Genomic DNA, 17,895 nt, shown 5'->3' with positions numbered 1-17,895 from the left:
GGAGAAGGCTGAACACATGACACTGTTCCTAATAAATCAGCCAGCTCTTCAGACCATTATGTTGGACCTCCGTCAAAGCTGCTTTGCGTTTTATGAACAGCATCGCCGCACACTCAAGGCTCCGCCGCCGCATGTTGGTAAACAACATAATCAAGGCTGTGTTTCCATGCAGACCATTTCATCTGTTTATAACTCCATTTAGTCTTCATACAAAGCATGTAAACATGGTTGATCCGTGCAGAAATTGCAGCCTAGCATATCGCCTACCACCTTTTATGACAGACTATTAAACTTCGATCATCGTATGTTGACCAATTTTGAAGCTATCCTCGTTTTGGTCAAATCTTGGAAACAATATTAAACTCAATCGCACACAATATTGTGAGACATTGTGTGATCTGTTTGCGTTTAGAGTACAGTATGTGTTGGGGATGACTCTCAGCCACGACCACTTCAGATTTTAGCTCCATATCTGTAAAAATGTTGCAGCCATGTTTTTGTTTTCTAAGACTGATTAGATGACAGCCATCTAAAATTAGGTTGACGCCAAAAGTCAATCAGTTGTAGATGTACATCTGTTGATTACACTCATAACAATGTTATCTGTCCACTGGTTCATGAGATGTTTTGCTAACACAACAGACAAACAAACCCATGCAATTACACTATCGCCTGCCTAAATCTAAAAAGATGGAGGAGACTCTTTACTTTGTTTTGTCCCGCTGATAAGAGCTCTCTGCAAACTAACAGCTGGGGGTCATTGTGCTGCGGTTTCACAGCTGCACTGAAGTGTGTCAGTTTGTGAGTGTCTCTGCAAGCGCGAGCAGACGTGTCACATTTCCTGCGCAGCGATCAACAACCAAGGTAACCGCAGCATTCCTCGTCTCCCCCATCTGCCTTCGCTCACCCTCCCACAAGCACACACGCGGGCCGACCCTCTCTTCCACTACATGTGGGAGGGACGACCCTTCCGCTCAGGTTGCTCTCTCTCCAAACACAACTTCTGAGTCAGGTTCAGTCCAAACATCACACGGCTCTATCAAGGGGGCCCACACGCGCACTCCCAACCCGTGATGTAACTGCCGCTGAGGTGCGATCGAGACTGTGTCGTTTTGTTCGTGTCTCTGTCGTGCCAACAATTAGACTCCGAGATGATAATTCTTAATACTCAGGCACACCGCGTCATAACGACTGCTTTAATTACAGAAGTTCAGAAAAACCCTGCGATGCTTTCTAATGAAGTCAGATACGGATGTGATTGATTGACGGGCTTGCAGCGACAGTGTGAACATGACTCACTAGATTTTAACTACATCTGACGAGCACGTTCGCCAGAAAGCGTGCAAAAGCAGTCAGCTTGTGTTATATGTAGTGCTGCTTCTTCAAAAGAGTGAAGAAAATGCCAAAACTAAAAGACACTATATGGAAATTTAAGAGTCTTAAGACCCTAATAAAGCTACTATTTTATCTAAGGCACATTTCCTTAAATGAGACTTTGAGCACTGAAAGAAGATAACGTTTTATCGCACATCAAAAGCTCAGCGGGGGTCTGGTGTCTCAGGGAAATTGAAGAGTGAAGTTTTTCTGTCAGGGGGCATGAGCTGGGGACCCCAACCTGAACGCACACATCTGAGAGTGATCTCAGCGGGGGGAAACGCTCCATTTCTTCCCCGCTTGTGTTTGCTAATAGCTTCCAGCGCCGTGGCTCATCACAGCGAAGACTCGCACGAGCCCACGAAGAACCAATTACGCTCTTCAAACCATGAGCGCCTAATTAGACCTTTAACACCGAGGTCCGGGACGGGAATTCCTTTTTTTTTTTGACTTGCACCAAAACGCTCAGCATACGCGTGGCGCTGACGGCGGCCTGTCGCGGAGCTCTGTGTTTGGACTAAACCTGCGGGGATGGCGCTCGAAGCCGAAGATCTCGCTGTGCGGCGAGTGGTTTTCATTGTCGGGGTCACCGTGCCGAGACTGCCGACGTTATAAAACGGCTTTCATCTTTTTCTTAGATTCACGCCACACACACACACCTTTCGAGCCTGACATCCACCATCTAGTCCCCTGAGATGTTTCCTAATCAAATGAAAACACTAGAACCCCTCCATAAGAAACATATCACATGTTCTTGCTGCACGCTGCTAAATGGAGTTCACAGTAAAACATGCTTAGTGTGATTCAAAGCATACGCCCCTGCAGTCTATCACTGCAGCAGTTCAAAGCTTGATTTAAACTCATCTTCTGCTGCTCCATCTCCTAAACTCTGTTATGGCCTTAGGCTGCCGGCAATTGTGAGCTGCTGACAGCGTGTATAATGTTGCTACCATCTCCAGGTTCACGGGGGCTCTCGGTTCTCTCGCAGTAACGACTCAGCACCCTCAGAAAATCAAGTCGCCCCTGGGCAGCGCCATTAAACTCTCCTACCCGAGCCGAGATTCGCGAGTCTGGGAAACTCTCGAGCTTGTCCCGCGATTTCAATGCCGGAGCTTTATTCCAATTCGGAGCAGCGTGAAGGATGCGTGGGTGAAGCACAATGCAAAGAGATGGAAGTAAAGATTTAGGATTCCGAGCAGGCTGTCAGAAATAGAGGTGAGATCATTTGTTCGCTTCACTGAGATTTCAAACCGATGTTTAGCAGCGACAGATGCAAACTGGAGCAATTAATCACATTAAAAACCCGGCGGACCGTGGCCTGATCTGATACTATACCATTAAGTGAGGAAAAAAGGGAGGGGGGGGAGGAAGGAGTCTCCCTTATTTAGCTGATGAACCATGTTACTGTAATCTGTTCCCTCTTGGAAATAACACAAAGCCATAATTAAATAGAGGGATGAGTTAAGTGGAAGACAGTATTAGAGCACACAGTTAAATGCTTAGAGACTTAGCAATTTATATTTGTTACTTTCCTAATGTTTATATCCTCTCCTGTCTAACGCACAGAAAATAACTGACAGAATGACAGTTGATTTTTCTCATTTTCCACCGAGCCTTTCATTGCATTATTAATCCTTTCCTTTTCATTTACCCGCAGGTGAAACATTAAAAAGTAATGCCGCTGCAATCAATCATTTTCCAAACTGACAAACTGAATTTGCCATCGTAGCTAAAATAACTACAACAAACATGCTTGAACTTATCAGGGTAACACGGCTGGTTTTATGTAAACATAGCTCCAATGAGCAGCTTGAATACACTGAGAGAAAACCCCCGGTTATAAGACAACTACAGTAGGAACAGCTGGATGTTAAAGATGTTGAATGTTAGTCTAAGTTATGTATTTTTAATGTAAAGATGAGGCAAACCGATGGTGTATTTAGCAGGTGCTGAAGCTACTTTGTGTGTTTTAATTTAATTTTTCTTTCTTCTGTGTTTAAACAGCTTCAGGTGCATGTTTGGGAATGAGGGTCCTTCTCTTTGAAATCATCTTCTTATTTTTAATTAGTTGATTTAGTCTGAAGCCACTTTCAAGGTTTCCAAAATCACTCCTAACTTTGGTTTTGTTATGTTTGTTTTGACTAATGATTTCATGTAACATCTTGTAGCACAGATGGATTTAACTAATATTTATTACCTACATATATTACTATTTACCATTTCATTCCAGTATATAAAAAGATATGATGATATATCAGAGGGTAAAGTTTCTAACTGGCATATTTTGTTTGATTGCGGCAGGATTTACACACTCCAGGTAATCTTTAATTAGGTATGTAATTTGCTGATTCTGATTTTATCTCATTGATGGCTGTCACTTTGTGTACTGTTTACTGTTTTAAATTCTGTCTGAGTAGAAAAGCATTCAAGTAAAAAAAACAGGGAGGGGATGGAGTTCATATGCCGAGCAGTTGCAAATGACTGCAAAGTATAAGTCATTAACAACAGCGCTGACAGCTATTATTCATCAAAAATGCATTTACAAACCAAAGCGCTGGCATTTTTTCTTGGTAATTGGATAAGTCCTAAATATTGCACTTGTAGAAGGAGAAGGGACAGCCACAGGCAACAAACAGCCTGTGAAACCCCAGCTCCTTGAAAAAATAAGGCTAAAAAAAGCTAACAGCCTTTTTAATGTGCCCCACTGTGGTTGGAAAAGTACTTGTGCCATGAGCATGATGAAATCAGTTCAAGTAATATGATTTTGTGTGGCTGCGCTGTAAACTGATACAACACTTGTTCCTTTGTTGTGCGTTCGAACAAAGCAGCTGCTCAGTGTTTGCCATCACATTCATTTATCCGTCAGTGACCGCGGGCGCTGCCAAATCAGCCACAACTGAATCCTGACAGATTTTAACTTGCACAGCAATTTATTGCTGCAGGATAATGTCAAACAATGTGGTGAACATTTGTTTACCTTCTTCGTTTCTTTTCTTTTTTTTTTTTTTTTAAATTTCTTACCTTTGTAGAGATTCTTGGGCACCTGGCAGGTGTGGCCGCAGCCGTTGCTGCAGCACTTTTTGACTCCTGAACACTCCCCGTCCTCCTCGCAGCTCTCCACGCAGGCCGCAGCAAAGCCGCTGGCCTTCTCAGGAGCGGGGCAGTCGCCTTGCTTCACTCCCTCCACCGACTTCAAGAACTCGCAGCTTGTCAGACACTCATAGTGCTTCTTGGGAAATAGGGGCTACATTAGAAGAACAAAAAAGAGGGGGGGGGGCAGGGGGGAGAGGGAAAATATATGTCAGATTACTTTTTAAAGACTTGCTACAAACAGGCAGCTCTTTGAGTCAACAGTGTCTGTCCTGTTTAGATTTCAGCTTATGACTCACTGAATTGGTGAGTGCATTAAATGGCTCTTATTCAGCCTCACAGAGGGTGTCGTTACCCTGCAGAGAGAGTTACTTCACACCCCTTTCAAACTTTCGCCTCAGTGAATTCCCCCCTTACCTCAGTTTGAAAAGCTTAAAACACCCAAATCTGAGGTAAGCCCGGTATTTTTGGTCGTAACGTACCTCACATAAATCTTGGCACTGGTTTTCCTTCAGGTCCCAGGATTCCTTGCAGGGCTCCAGACACTGTGAAGAGGAGAAGGGTGTCAGTTCTTCAAAGAAGCCAGCCACATCAAAGACCCGCCGCTGCCGTGGGGATGATGCCTTCGGTGCTCGTGGCCTGGCTGCCTACTGACACCTCACTCAGGCACTTCCTCTGCCACATTTGCACCAGTCACACCCCGTTTTGTTGCAGATGCCGGGGATACCTTTAAAGGACTTTGACAGCCTATTACAAAAGCCAACGACGGGCAAAGAGGTTGTCTGTTATAAGCAGCACTGGAAATCTACTTATGTTTGGGTTTATTTCGTGTGAGTCCTGACAGATCCTCTCTTTGATCGCTAACACCAGTAGCCCCACATACTGTCTGCACCTCATTCTCATCCTGCCACCTCTCCTGCTCATGTCTAGACTTGATAAAGTCTGGTACTGGCACTTAAAGGAATAGTTCTGGGTTTTCTTTTTCTCCCCTTAAGTGGGGCTGCCTGGGGTAGTTATGAGCATTCGGTGTTTTATCTGGGGTAGACAGCAGCCAGAGTGATGTCAGTCTGGAGAATAGAGGAGAAATGCTAATGAGAAAGTAAAGCTTGGAGCAAGGGCCCATTAAAAAGTGGATTTACACCACCTAGGACAAGTCAAACTAAAAAAAATTAGTTTGAGCAAACTACACATTTAGAATTTACACTACTTTTGCATGTGGCAGTTGTAGCATGACGGTTAGTCAAGTTGTTAGCTTGCGAACCGAGCTAAGTGCTACTCGGAGCAAGGCCCATTATAGGGTGAAGTTTCTGCCATCTAAAACAACTCATACTCTAAACTTTCCTATTAGTTTGAGCAAATGACATGTTAAGTTTTACACCTCACTTTTTCATATGCTTGTTTTGTTAGCAGAAACGTTGGCCTCGACTCCCTTGTGAATCACCCTAACGGCTACTCAGAGCAGGGCAGAGGCAAGAAAAGATTTCCAACTCAAATCTTTCCAAGCAGATCAAATGAACGCCATATTAGATACTTTTACACCCCATGACTTTTGCACATAACTGCCAGAATTTGTTTCATTTCTCTCCCAAACACAATATATCCTCTTTTTTTGCCCCAGAAAAAAGCCCAACGTCTTTGCTTTTGTAATCACTCAGAAACAGTTGTTTGGGGATTACACCAATGGATTTGCAGCAGCGAAAATACAATTAGAAGCATCTGTGTACACAATTAAGCATAGCAACGTAGACTTTATTTGGGAAATTGTGACAATATAAACATCTGTCTTGTGCAAAAGGGATGAGGTGTTAAAAACATTCTATTATTACATTCTGTTATGCTCATTTCAACTTCAAGGACAATTTGGAATTTGACTAACTTCAGATGGCAGAAACTCCTCCTGCATTGGCCTGACTCTGAGTAGCCGTTCGCCATGGGTCAAGTCTGACCTCTGTCTAAGGCAGGTAAGATACTGACAGGTCACAGCCACTTCATACAGCCACATAATAAATAAATTAAATGCACATAAAAATATAACATCAATCTCTTTAACTTTGCTTTATCGGGAGCGAAGCAAGTTTGTTTTTAAAAAGTTGGTTTGCTGCTCACGGGATTCCCTTTCTTTTAAAACCACATGGAATACATTTTTCTAAATGTTCAAAAGAGGGACAAGGAAAAAAAAACAAAAAGATAAATTCATTTTGACTGCTGCTTAAACTCATTTTGTTCGACATAATGGGATGATACGATTTGAAAACGAAGTTTACCAATTTGGTCAAACTGTTCTCGGTTCAAAACACAACAACTGACGCCGAATTCAATTTGATAAAGCTCAACACAAACGGGCCAGCACATCCAGCGGAATCGGGCAGATTCTGCTGTCGTTAGGGTTCAGACTGAGAGAAGCAAGGCTCTTAAATCCTCCTGCAGCTGGCTGCCGGGGAGCTGGTGTGAAAGAGAAGAGCAAGCTCAGTCAAACCGCTGCCAGGCTGCATCTGTACGGCGCTGGGAGCTGCCCAAACCGCACCACACAACAACCTGCCAAAGCCCCTCATTCAACCCCATTTAATTTAGACTCTTTCATCAACTACAGCGCAAAAGGTAGATTGAATAATGAATTTTCAAGGCGCTCTCCTTTATTCCTCATAGGGTGTCCGACATGTTTGTATTTAAGAGGAGATTTTAATGAACATGGATTTTTGGTTAGAAAGAGCCTCTTAATAACAGCTCAGGATAACGTAGAGTTATGTAAGGTACAGTGCTGAAGAGTGATTAAATGAGGCCATTTACTGTACAGTAGAGACTACATTAAACACCAAAGCTGATGTAAGAAATTTCACATCTCAGTCGGAGGGGGGGCAGAGTTGTATTTATTACTCTTTAATTTGCCCATTAGCTTGCTCTGTCATTATAATACCATTGCCAGTGAAAAGTTTATTTGCTTTTTATGGCGTGTGGTGGATGGGAGCATGATGAAACATAAACCTTGCTTCTGAAGGACACACAGCAATCAGGAGCACGGACAAGCCTGCCAGCACTCAATTACACCCAGCCCCTCAGCCGACTCTTTGCTTCGCCCAGCGCCGTTCGCGACAGCCGATAAACTGTGTGTCGAGTCTTTTAACTGCTGGCTCCAANGGGGGGGGGATTTTTCTTAATTATTTCACATCAATATAGATCTTACTCTGGGAAAAACTACGGTGTCAAGAGAAAAACCCTGACACCTCGGTGAAAAAAGAGAGCTCCAGGAGCAGCCAGTGTGGTTTCAGCAGAGCCGATCAGGTGAAAACACTTCAACACTTTGGGGATTTAGGATGATATTCGAGCTCAACTGCCCTGTCAAAGTTAGGCTTCGGTCCGTGCAGTTTGAAAATCATCTGTTATGAATAGCGTGGTAACTTTATATCATTATTCTGTTCTCATTTGAGAGTTTTGGGAGCGCAGTTTGTGGCGAAGCAGCATCCCTGCGTCGTACAAGCCCCAAGCTGAAACAACCAAGTGTTGAGGCAGCAACTGCGTGCTGAACCGATGCCTAAAGGACATTCCGCGAGCAGACGCACATGGTAAAGCCCCCAAATCCCCTCTACAAATCACTGAAAATACACTTATAAGCCCGGGGATCAAGCTCATTTTGCACATTGAAAGATCTTGTGAGCAGAGACTGAGTGCATTCCTCTGGCATTTTCTCGAGCACGAATTCTTCTTCGGTTCACAACAATCTCAACTATACAAGTGAAAAATAGAATCAGCGTTATCTCGAGATGCTCAAGCTCCAGCGCCAGCGCCAAGCTGCATGAATTAACACAGCACATTGCGTACTAATGATATTGCAACACAAATCAGAATGCTGGCTGTGTTTTGTCTCACCCACATAGTCCAAGTCTTTTTTTATTCTTTTTTTTTTCTATAAATCACCAAGAGAAAGTTTGCAACAAACACAACCAACTCAATTCTAGCAGGAACCTTCAAAGTTTAAGTGGATATATCGTAAACGACACTTTTAATAAAAGATAAGCAACTGCGTTGGGACAGAGAGCTCCCTGCAGGTGTGCTGGAAACTGACAATCTGTCAGCGTTGCTCCCCAGCCACACCCACAACCTGACATTTAAGGAGGGAAGAGGTGGTACGACGACAGATGTCTTGCCAAAGCAAATAGGACGGTTGGATATAATTACAAAGGTGCTATCATCAATCAAGAGCTTGATTCCTATTTACACAGTTTGGTGCTCATTCTGAACCGTGCTGCTGGTGCAGTCAGAAAAAAATGCCTAATCTTCTGCAGAGACAAACAAGACTTCTACTTTTACATGTCTGGGTTTTAATTCTACACTTAAATTTTAATCATAACAAATCAAAATGTACATAAAATGTCTTTATTAAAAAAAAAGGCATAGTAACACTAATATAATAGAATCTTCATATATTTACGAATCCTGCTGTGCCAATAGCTGGTGTTTGACTTCTGGTGTATGATTTGGGAAAATCCATCGCTGAATCCGAGTGGAGGACATAACTGAGCCGGACACGGTGTACGTATGTGCTTGGTGGGGGTGCCAGCGTTGGGTCTCCCCCAAGCAAATTTCAACTGCTGGCAACACAGCTACCATCTGTTTAAGTCACAAAAGGAATGCATGTATTTATGCCATGGGATGTTAACATATTTCAGGACAAATTCCCCTGCCCAAAAGACATAAATGGCCATATAGTATCTATAAGAGCCTTGGTTGTTTCTTTGCATTTGAGCGTCTGATTTTCTCTTTGTCCTCTTATCGTCCTGCCCGATGGTGACACATTCTGCATGGTTAAGTAGGAACATCCACAGCGGTCTTTCACTCCCCATTTCACGCTGTAATAAAATGCAGCAGTTGTTACTCTGGGGGGAGCCTGAAAGGCATTCTGTGGGGTCGATGAGAGAGTCAGGCTGAATGGCAGCCAACGCCACAACGCATCTTCACTTTTTCTTTTTTTTTTTTTTTTAATGCTGGAGACGAGTTGGGAGAAATGGGTTGGGGGGTGGGGGGGCTATGCAAAGGTGGGTGGAGTGGGAAGTAGAAAGACAAGGGGAAGGGGAAGTGGGGGTGCTGCGCATAGAGCTGCCATTCTCTATCACAGCATCTCCACCCGTCATAAAAATACTTGGTGCCCCAAGTGTGTGACTGAAATAACAGCGAGTATGGAAAAAGTCCTCGTATAAAATGTCACACAAGAGTTACATTTTAGTTTATGGGGCATGAACTGCTACCAGTCGGGGCTACCCCAAGGTTTAACAAAACACAGTGTGTACAAAACAATATAGGAGCCATTATTCAAACTGGAGACATTTTTCTATTTTTGTCTATTTGGACATTCACATGGGATACATATATTTTGTTGTTTTCCGAATAGAATTTAGCAGACAACAAATTCATGTGGGAACCTGTGCCTTCCCTCTGCACAACCCGCTAAAGTATAAACCCCGGCATGTTTCCTCAACATTCTCCCAAAGGCTTAGAGTTAAGCGTATCGATCCCATGCGCCGATGGTCAGTGTCGAGCTCCGCTGGTGCCAAAGATTGTTTACAAGGTGCCTTTGCCATCCCACAGCTTCCTGCCCCTCTGAGAGACCCAGATATGGCGGAATCGCTGTTGTTGATCACACACATTGTAAATCTCGCCTCCCAGTCTCATCGAGTTATGGCTCCTTTTTGCTACCCCGGTGCTTTTCACACATTCAGCAACCAGACTCAATTACAGCAGCAGCTCTCCGCTCGTATCTATCGACCTGTCCGAGAGCTCTGTCTCGTGTGGCGAAACGAGCACTTGACTCGATGTGTTCACTTCTCACTCTATTTCATTTTTATTTGGGCGTCCTGTCCCCACAACATCCCTAGTTTCGTCTTGTATCTTCTCTGCTCTTTTAGCCTTAATTGCTTTTCATTCCCTTTATCTCTAAACCCAAGTCCACTCAAACGCAGACACACTCTAAAACTCGTCTTTTCTCTTTGTGCTGGTCATCCCCCTGCATGGATGCACTACATATTAATGTTTGATGGTGACCTTTGTCATCAGGGGGAGTTGGCAATATATTGACAAGAGTTCCCAAGGAGAACAGGCCTTGATCGATGTTCTCTTTTTAGTTATGCAGTTACATATGTTTGCTTCCCTCCTCTCAAGGACTTCTGGCATCCTTGATAGTGAAATACATATGCAGCACAAGCTGAAATTGGCTGGTCCTTAATGTTTAGTGACTGTTTTGGTACAGCAGTGACTTAAACTGAGTCAAAATCCACCAGAGTGCAGCTCTACCTCCCTTTGCTTGGGCTTCAGTCTGTAAGTAGCGTACGCCTCAACTCAGTACAAAAATATCTCTGTTTTTACATATGGGAGCGCTTCTTCAATATCCAGCAATAGAGCAATAATAATGTTTAATCCCATCATATCTTTCCAGAAACCGAGATGTTGTTATTTTAGACATCTATGAAACCCCCGCGCACAGTCTCCAAGGAAACATTTTTGCTTGTTATGCGATTTATATGGAGGTTTTAACCCAGGATTAACAACCTCAAAAAGCCCAATTTGACCCAGCACATAGCTGCTGTGTCTTTGACTTCACTTAGATTATAGTTCTGTATTTAATACAATCAAACACAGACTGCGAGTATAGAAGTCTGAATATGTCATTTAGATTCAACTAGATGAGACTACTGTAGGTTTATCTACTAGTTTCCAGTTTATTCATGTACACCATGGATCTTCCTCACACACCAGTTAGTAATGGCGTTCTGAAGGCTCTGTACTTGGACTGACACTTTTCACTTTAAATACGCTTCCATCAGGTAATATAAGATAGAACAGCACACATTTCTATTGCTTTGCAGATAAGACTCACGATTTGTTTATTTGTCCACAAAACCAGATGAAACTAAGATTTCCTTACACTATAAGAACGCCTTTAAGTTAACCTTCTACTTACAAATTCTTGTATGACAGAGATTGTTTTCTTTAGACTAGGGGTGGCCAATCCTGGTCCTCGAGGGCCGCTATCCTGCATGTTTTACTTGTTTCCCTGCTCCAACACACCTGATTTGAATCTGATTTTAAAACATGCAGGATGGTGGCCCTCGAGGACCAGGATTGGCCACCCCTGCTTTAGACCCTAGCATTTTAAAAAGATAATTTTCAGTTATGTAGCTACTTTGGATGACATGTACTTTAACAGAGCCAGTTTTAAGCACCACTTTATTCTGTGTGCTGCAGGTGACCTTTAACTAACCCTTTTTTTTTCATTTTGCTATAGTTATAGACTAATGGGAGAGATCCAGTGATGCACTGATCACCTCTCCTAATCATTACTCTCCATGTATGTTTATGCTATTATTGCAGTATCATTTTTTTATATTTTTAATATTGGGTACTCCTGATCAGGATTTTTTATGTTTATGTGTGTCTTTTTTGGTCCAACCAATCCCCAGTCGAGGCCAACAGCAGCCCACCTCCTGAGTCTGGTTTTAAAAGTGTCGCTCGGTAAAAGATTTCCTCTCTACTGGCTCGTGTACGCTCAGGACGGAGCAAAACAGAAGCAATTTGTATGTGTCCAAGCTCAGACAGCACACATAAACATCTTTACAATCCAACTGTCCTCCTCTGAACGGGTGCATGCAGAAAGGGCAGCGAGAGTGATTTTAAGCATGCAGCAGCAGAGCAGCAGAAACGTCACGAACAGAGAGCGGGTCAGGGTCTGAGGGTAAACAACGCCATAGCCAACTGGTCCAGCTGTTCCACAGATTCTCGGTTCATGTTTATAGTTAAAGAGTCCCACTCCAGTTTAATCCATCAGAGCTGTCAGGGCATTCCTATTAATAATATACGGTAATCATTACAGAGAAAATAAAAATTTCAGTGTATTGATTCTGCTTTTGAACTGGAGTTGCTGAAGGGAACTTTTTATTAGCTCAAACAAACCTGGGTCTCCAGTTATGTTTTGTGTTTTTTTGTTTTTTTACCAATAAATTATTGATTTGGGCTTTTTTTTTCTGAAAACTTTTAATAGTTTTCATTCAGTTTGCCTAAAGTTCCTGTGAGCTAAGTTACAAACCCCAGCTGAAAAAGTCACATCCATTTTCAGCTTAAAACATTACAGTATTAGTTGTATTTACTTTGTTTCTGCCTGTACATCATTTGTTCTCAAAATAAAGCCACATGTTATAACCATTAAAGAAACGACCTTAACTTTCTTTATGTCTCTTTGCAGTAAGACAGTTTTTATAGTCTTTCTTAACAACTCCCAGCACAGAGAAGGTCATTTTCTAGAACAAGAAGAGTGATCAGGTGTGCACCTCTCCAGTGATTGGTCCAAACCTCATAAGAGCATGTTGAGTAGCTGCACACTTGACACACCGACACCTGGTAATGAGCTACGTTGTTTCCTAACAGTGCTTTTCCAGTCAGTGTGTCTTTTTTTTTGACCCAACTCCTACTCTCCCAAAAGAAAGAGATCAACTTGGGGCCTCCCGGTGTCTTTTCGCCATCGTAGCTTGTTTTAAAAGGCGTATAAAGTGGAAACTTTGGTCATAGGTGAGCTCAGCTTTACTTCCAGAAAATGTCCGCCCCTCTCCTTCACATAGAGCCACTGGACTTTCTAAAAGAAAAATCAAATAATTACTGACAAATTTGAAAGTGTTTTCGCTTAAAGAGGCCATTCCTTGTGTTAGCTTCACAACAAAGAAATAAAATGCACGAACGCTAAGAGATATGCCTTGTTGATCAATGTGTAACCAATAAAATACATTCAATTTGGATTCTATCTCAACCACTGACAAGCTGTTGTGTTACGTCAGGGTTTCTATCATCAGAACAAAGGTAAGCAGAAAGAAAAATACTCTTAGAAGTCCTCAGTTTCCCTCAGGAAGTCTTCAGAAGTGTTAAGTTTGATAACACCTGATGAGCACCTCTGCTCTTTACGCCGTTTCTGTTTTCTTCTCGCTCATTTTCATTCGTGGCACAGGACTCCTTCCAGGTTTGACCAAGCTGAGACACATTTCGTCAATGTGTTGGGCCGCGATCTGACTGAGTGTAAAATCATATGCTAGCGAGACGTTCTGATTGGTCTCCGATGTGCCGTTACGTTCCAAAGGACTGTAAAATAGAAAGTAAATCAGCAAAAAACGATAGACAGACTATTTCCTCAACCCAACGTGACCTTACAGCGTGTCGAGCCTGTGAGAGACGGCGTATTTAATTACCGGGCGGCAGTAAATCAGCATAGGTGTATGCTGAGCAGACAGTGGGTTAGATCAGGTAGATCGCAAAGATTAACAGCGTGCTCACTTCAGATGAGAGTTTGTAATTCTGCACGCAGCGAACTCAAATGAGTTTTTCCATCAGCAGGAGTGTGCTTATCTAAATACCACATTTGGTGAGATAAAGATGAATGATATTTAGTTAGCGTATCAAAGCTGATAGAATCAGTCTGGACGTTTTTAATATTCATAACAAGGTTAGTCTGATATTTCAGGGAAATAACAGATCACAGCTGCAGCTGATAAATCTTCTATTCTGCTATTATACGAGCCTCTGCAGGAAACCAACAAAGAGAATTGGGAACGGAGGGGTAATGTAGTAAGAAATGAAAAGCCTTAGCATTTCTTAAGGGAATGCATATCGCCCATCAACTTTCATTACCTCCACCAACGATGTTATGGTTTCCATAGATCTGGTTGGTTTGATGAAATGTTCAGGAAATGTTGGGGTTGTCACAAGACACAGGTGGTAATCCAGATCCAGCTGTTTTTTGATGACACCATGGCCTCGGGCGGAGGTTTGCACTCTCCAAGTCCTTCCATTTTTAAACCAAGATCATCCTATCTTGAAAAATGGTGGATTTTTAACGTTTTTGATCAAATCTTGAAAATAAGGCTATGAATGATCACAAGCACAATTGACTTGAACTATGTTGATTAAAAATGGTAATTAAATGTACAGTTTCCTTTAACTACATACAATAGTTCATGAGATATTTTGCTAACAGACAGGCAGGGTTGACTCCAACAGTTAATGTCAACGTTTAAAACAAAAATATTGCACAATCTGTTACACCTGGAGTATGAGGAGAGGGTGACTCTCAGCTACCACCACGCCAAGTTTTAGCTCAGTATCTTTAAAACTGGCCGAGTTACAAACATTTTTGTGTTTGATAAGGTTGATTAGCTATAGGGGCCATATTGAATCAGGTTGACTCCAAAACGTAATCAGTTGTAGATGTACGTCCAGTGATTACTTTCTGAAAGTTTCATTAATATCTGCCCAGTGATTCATGAAATATTTTGCTAACAGACAAACATGCACACCGTACCTTTTGTCAGTTTAAATATATATATATATATATATATATATATATATATATATATATATATATATATATATATATATATATATATATATATATATATATATATATATATATATATATATATATATATATATATATCAGTGGTCTGCAAATAATTTCCAACAGCATCTCAAGGTTAATTGCTAATTCCTGCTAATAAGTAGCATTTGATAAGTAAATGATCCAAACCTGCACATTTCCTATCATTTCCTCTAATCAGCAGGATTTATATGGAATAACAAATCTGTTTAGAAAAACTAGCCTCATTAATTTAGAATAATATTGGCACAGGCTGCTTCGAATTCCCCCTAAACAAATAATGACATACGTCTGAAACCTGCAGGTGTTTTACAGCTCCAGAACAAACACGCGCCGCGAGCTCCTCCGCTCTCGTGATCACGTCATCGTTCAAAGCAGCCAAATCTCTGAGTGTCCTCCGGTTTTGGAGGGGTGAGGAAAAAAAAAGAAGAAGAAGAAACTTAAGTGTTTCAAACCTTTTTTTGTGTCTCGTTTGCAAAATCGGCCTCCAAGACCCAGCAGGTGGTATCGCTGACATTCTCTGAGCATCCCTTTAATTATTAATTTAAATGCAGTTGAGGGTGCAGACAACAAAGAGCTGAAAAGGAATAGCTTGGCAGAAAGTGAGGAGAAGAAGAAGAAGAGGAGGAGGAGGAGGAGGAGTGGGGGTGCGGGTGCGGGGGGGCATTGCATGAATTATACATTTACCCCACAATCAGAGGTGCCTGCTTTATTTATGAGCAGAAAAAGGCCCACACAGCTCAGCCCGATCTGCGCTTTGTTTTCTGTGGGTCGCAATAGCAGTTCATTTAATACTTAAAGGCTCTGAAGTTTCACCCAGACACACACACACACACACAGGTACCCCCCCCCTCCCCCCTACACACACACACTCCTTCATAAGGGCTCATTCAGGTGCTTTTGCCATCATGTTGTCCTCTGCAGTGACGAAGAGACAAAATTACAGTGGCAGTGGGTGTAACAGGAGCCTCAGTTATCACCTACTTCTGGGCTCAGTTTACTTCCTGAGACAATCCGACTCAACAGGATGTATCCATCGCCCGGGGTCAGATCGGTGATAAAGAGGCCGACGGCCTTTCACCGCGACGTAGCATGGGAAAGCTGAACCCTCCCCACTGCCCCGTGAAAGGCACGCACAATGCTTACTGTATTTAACCCCCGAAAGGCAGGCGATGACGTAATTATCGTTTGTCTGTTAAAAAAATATCTCATGAACCACCAGATGGATTTTAATTAAACTCTCAAAAGGTAGAAGCTCGATGCACGTCTACAACTGATTAGCTTTTTAGTGCTGCGGCTAATGAGCCATAGCAAACACAAAAATGGCTTTAACTCTGTGTTTTTTGTAGATATTGAGCTTAAATTGAGCATGGTCGTAGCTGAGAGTGATCCCCGACTCGTGGTCTGAGCACCAACCGATCATGCAGGATCTTTGTTCAAAACTCCGGCGTGCAAGGCAGTGGGTGGCGCGCGTTTCTTCGAGGAATGCTAGTTTTAATTCTAATTCGTGTTTCAATGACAGATGAATGGAAGCCGAGCAGAAAATGGGACCATGTGATGGAATGCCTCTTCAACAGAGCCGTGTCAATTTAAAACTGCCACTCGCGTTGGTTTACAGACACAGTGAAGAACTCGTGCTTTCCTCGCAGGGAATGAAAAATGCTTTTGGTAAACAAGATGATGGTTTGTCTCTATAGTGACCACTCAAGCCGTCTAAATCCTCCTTCCTCCCTCCGATCTCAATCTGAAATCAAATAAGACCAGACTTGGAGATCCTGCCCCAATGTAGGCCAACAACCCGAGGAAGACAGCGTTCATCTGAGGGGGGGGGGGCCTCCTAATTCCAGTCACATTCCAACATCATCTTGTCTTTTAGGAGTTTCAAAAACACTAATCCTCCTCGCATTCTCCAGCTTTCAGTTTGAATTATCGCCGAATGGTGTCACTTTCAGATTGGGAAATGGTGCGCAGCCCTGAAACAGACGTGCAAACCAGTTTTCCGTTCTCGACTGGGTTCTCTTTTGTCTGCGTTGAATTGGTAGGACAAAGAGGGCAAACCTGAGCATGTCGAGAAGGATGACTCGCGTAGGTGGAGAAAGCAAACAGGAGCGCCAACGGAAAAAAAAGAAAAAGAAAAACAAGAGAAGAAAAGCTGTTTTCTTTATCTCTAACACGTGTTCAATCTGGATATCTGAAGGCATAAAAATCACTCGGCTGAAGTACTCGTCTCCAAGTCTGAGGCCAACATAGCTGTTGATCAGTCCGACGTTGACATAAATTCTGGTTTGCAGTCGTCCTGAAACTGTCACACGCAATCTTAGCGATTTATCAGCGGGACGCAGCGGCTCTGAGTGGAGCTGGAGGAGCGATAAGCCCCCCCACAACCTTCCAAGTACATCAGCTGTAAGATTCTTACATTCTAATCTTCCTTTCACCAATGTGACTCTTGACTCTATCGCTTCAGTGTGGGGACAAAATATTAAACTCACTCAAGGCTGAATTCTTGTTTTTTTTTTTTTGCTCCAGCACCTCTCAACATGAGAAGTTCAGGGTAAGAAAAAAAAATTACAAAAAAAAAAACAAACTCATTTGTGTTTTCAGCCAATAGATCCGCTGATTGAAAATAAACATTAGGATGACAGCAGATTGTGTCAGCGCGACTTGGTCATTATTCCGAAAAGAGGATTTCACAGCAGCTTTGATTACATTAATCCTTCAGGAAAATGAAATCCAGCCTGACAGGGAGAACATGGGAAATCTGGCGATCTGTGAAAGTTGGATTATCTGAAAAATAAATGACCACCATTTCAAAGCCATCCTATGCTCCGCAGGCTCAGGAAAAGCACGGGGGTGGTATGAGTGTATCTTTCTGTGCGCTCGTCATTCTGATATTGAACAGGCAGCGTTGCAAAGAGCAGCTTTAGATTGTAAGATTTCACCACTGAAGTGGTCTAAACTCCAGTTCCGTGAGCCTCTTCGCCTCCTCTCCTGTGGCTATGTCTTTTTTTTTTCTTTTTTTTTTTTTTTTG

At 42.6% G+C, this 17,895-nt stretch overlaps 1 protein-coding gene across 1 annotated transcript in view; it reads right to left on the bottom strand.

Annotated features, from left to right (window-relative positions):
• LOC108239777 (anosmin-1) overlaps positions 1-17,895 on the bottom strand; it is a 51,614-nt gene that overhangs the window by 21,236 nt on the left and 12,483 nt on the right. The window contains exons 3-4 of the mRNA XM_017422710.3: positions 4,947-5,009; positions 4,396-4,618 (exon numbers count right to left, since the gene is read on the bottom strand). Of these exons, the coding sequence (XP_017278199.1) occupies positions 4,396-4,618; positions 4,947-5,009 (286 nt within the window). The remainder of the gene's footprint in view (positions 1-4,395; positions 4,619-4,946; positions 5,010-17,895) is intronic.

The sequence above is a fragment of the Kryptolebias marmoratus genome, linkage group LG6 (genome assembly GCF_001649575.2).
Source record: "Kryptolebias marmoratus isolate JLee-2015 linkage group LG6, ASM164957v2, whole genome shotgun sequence".
In the NCBI taxonomy this organism is placed as follows: Eukaryota; Metazoa; Chordata; class Actinopteri; order Cyprinodontiformes; family Rivulidae; genus Kryptolebias; species Kryptolebias marmoratus.
This window is presented reverse-complemented; position numbering and strand designations above follow the sequence as displayed.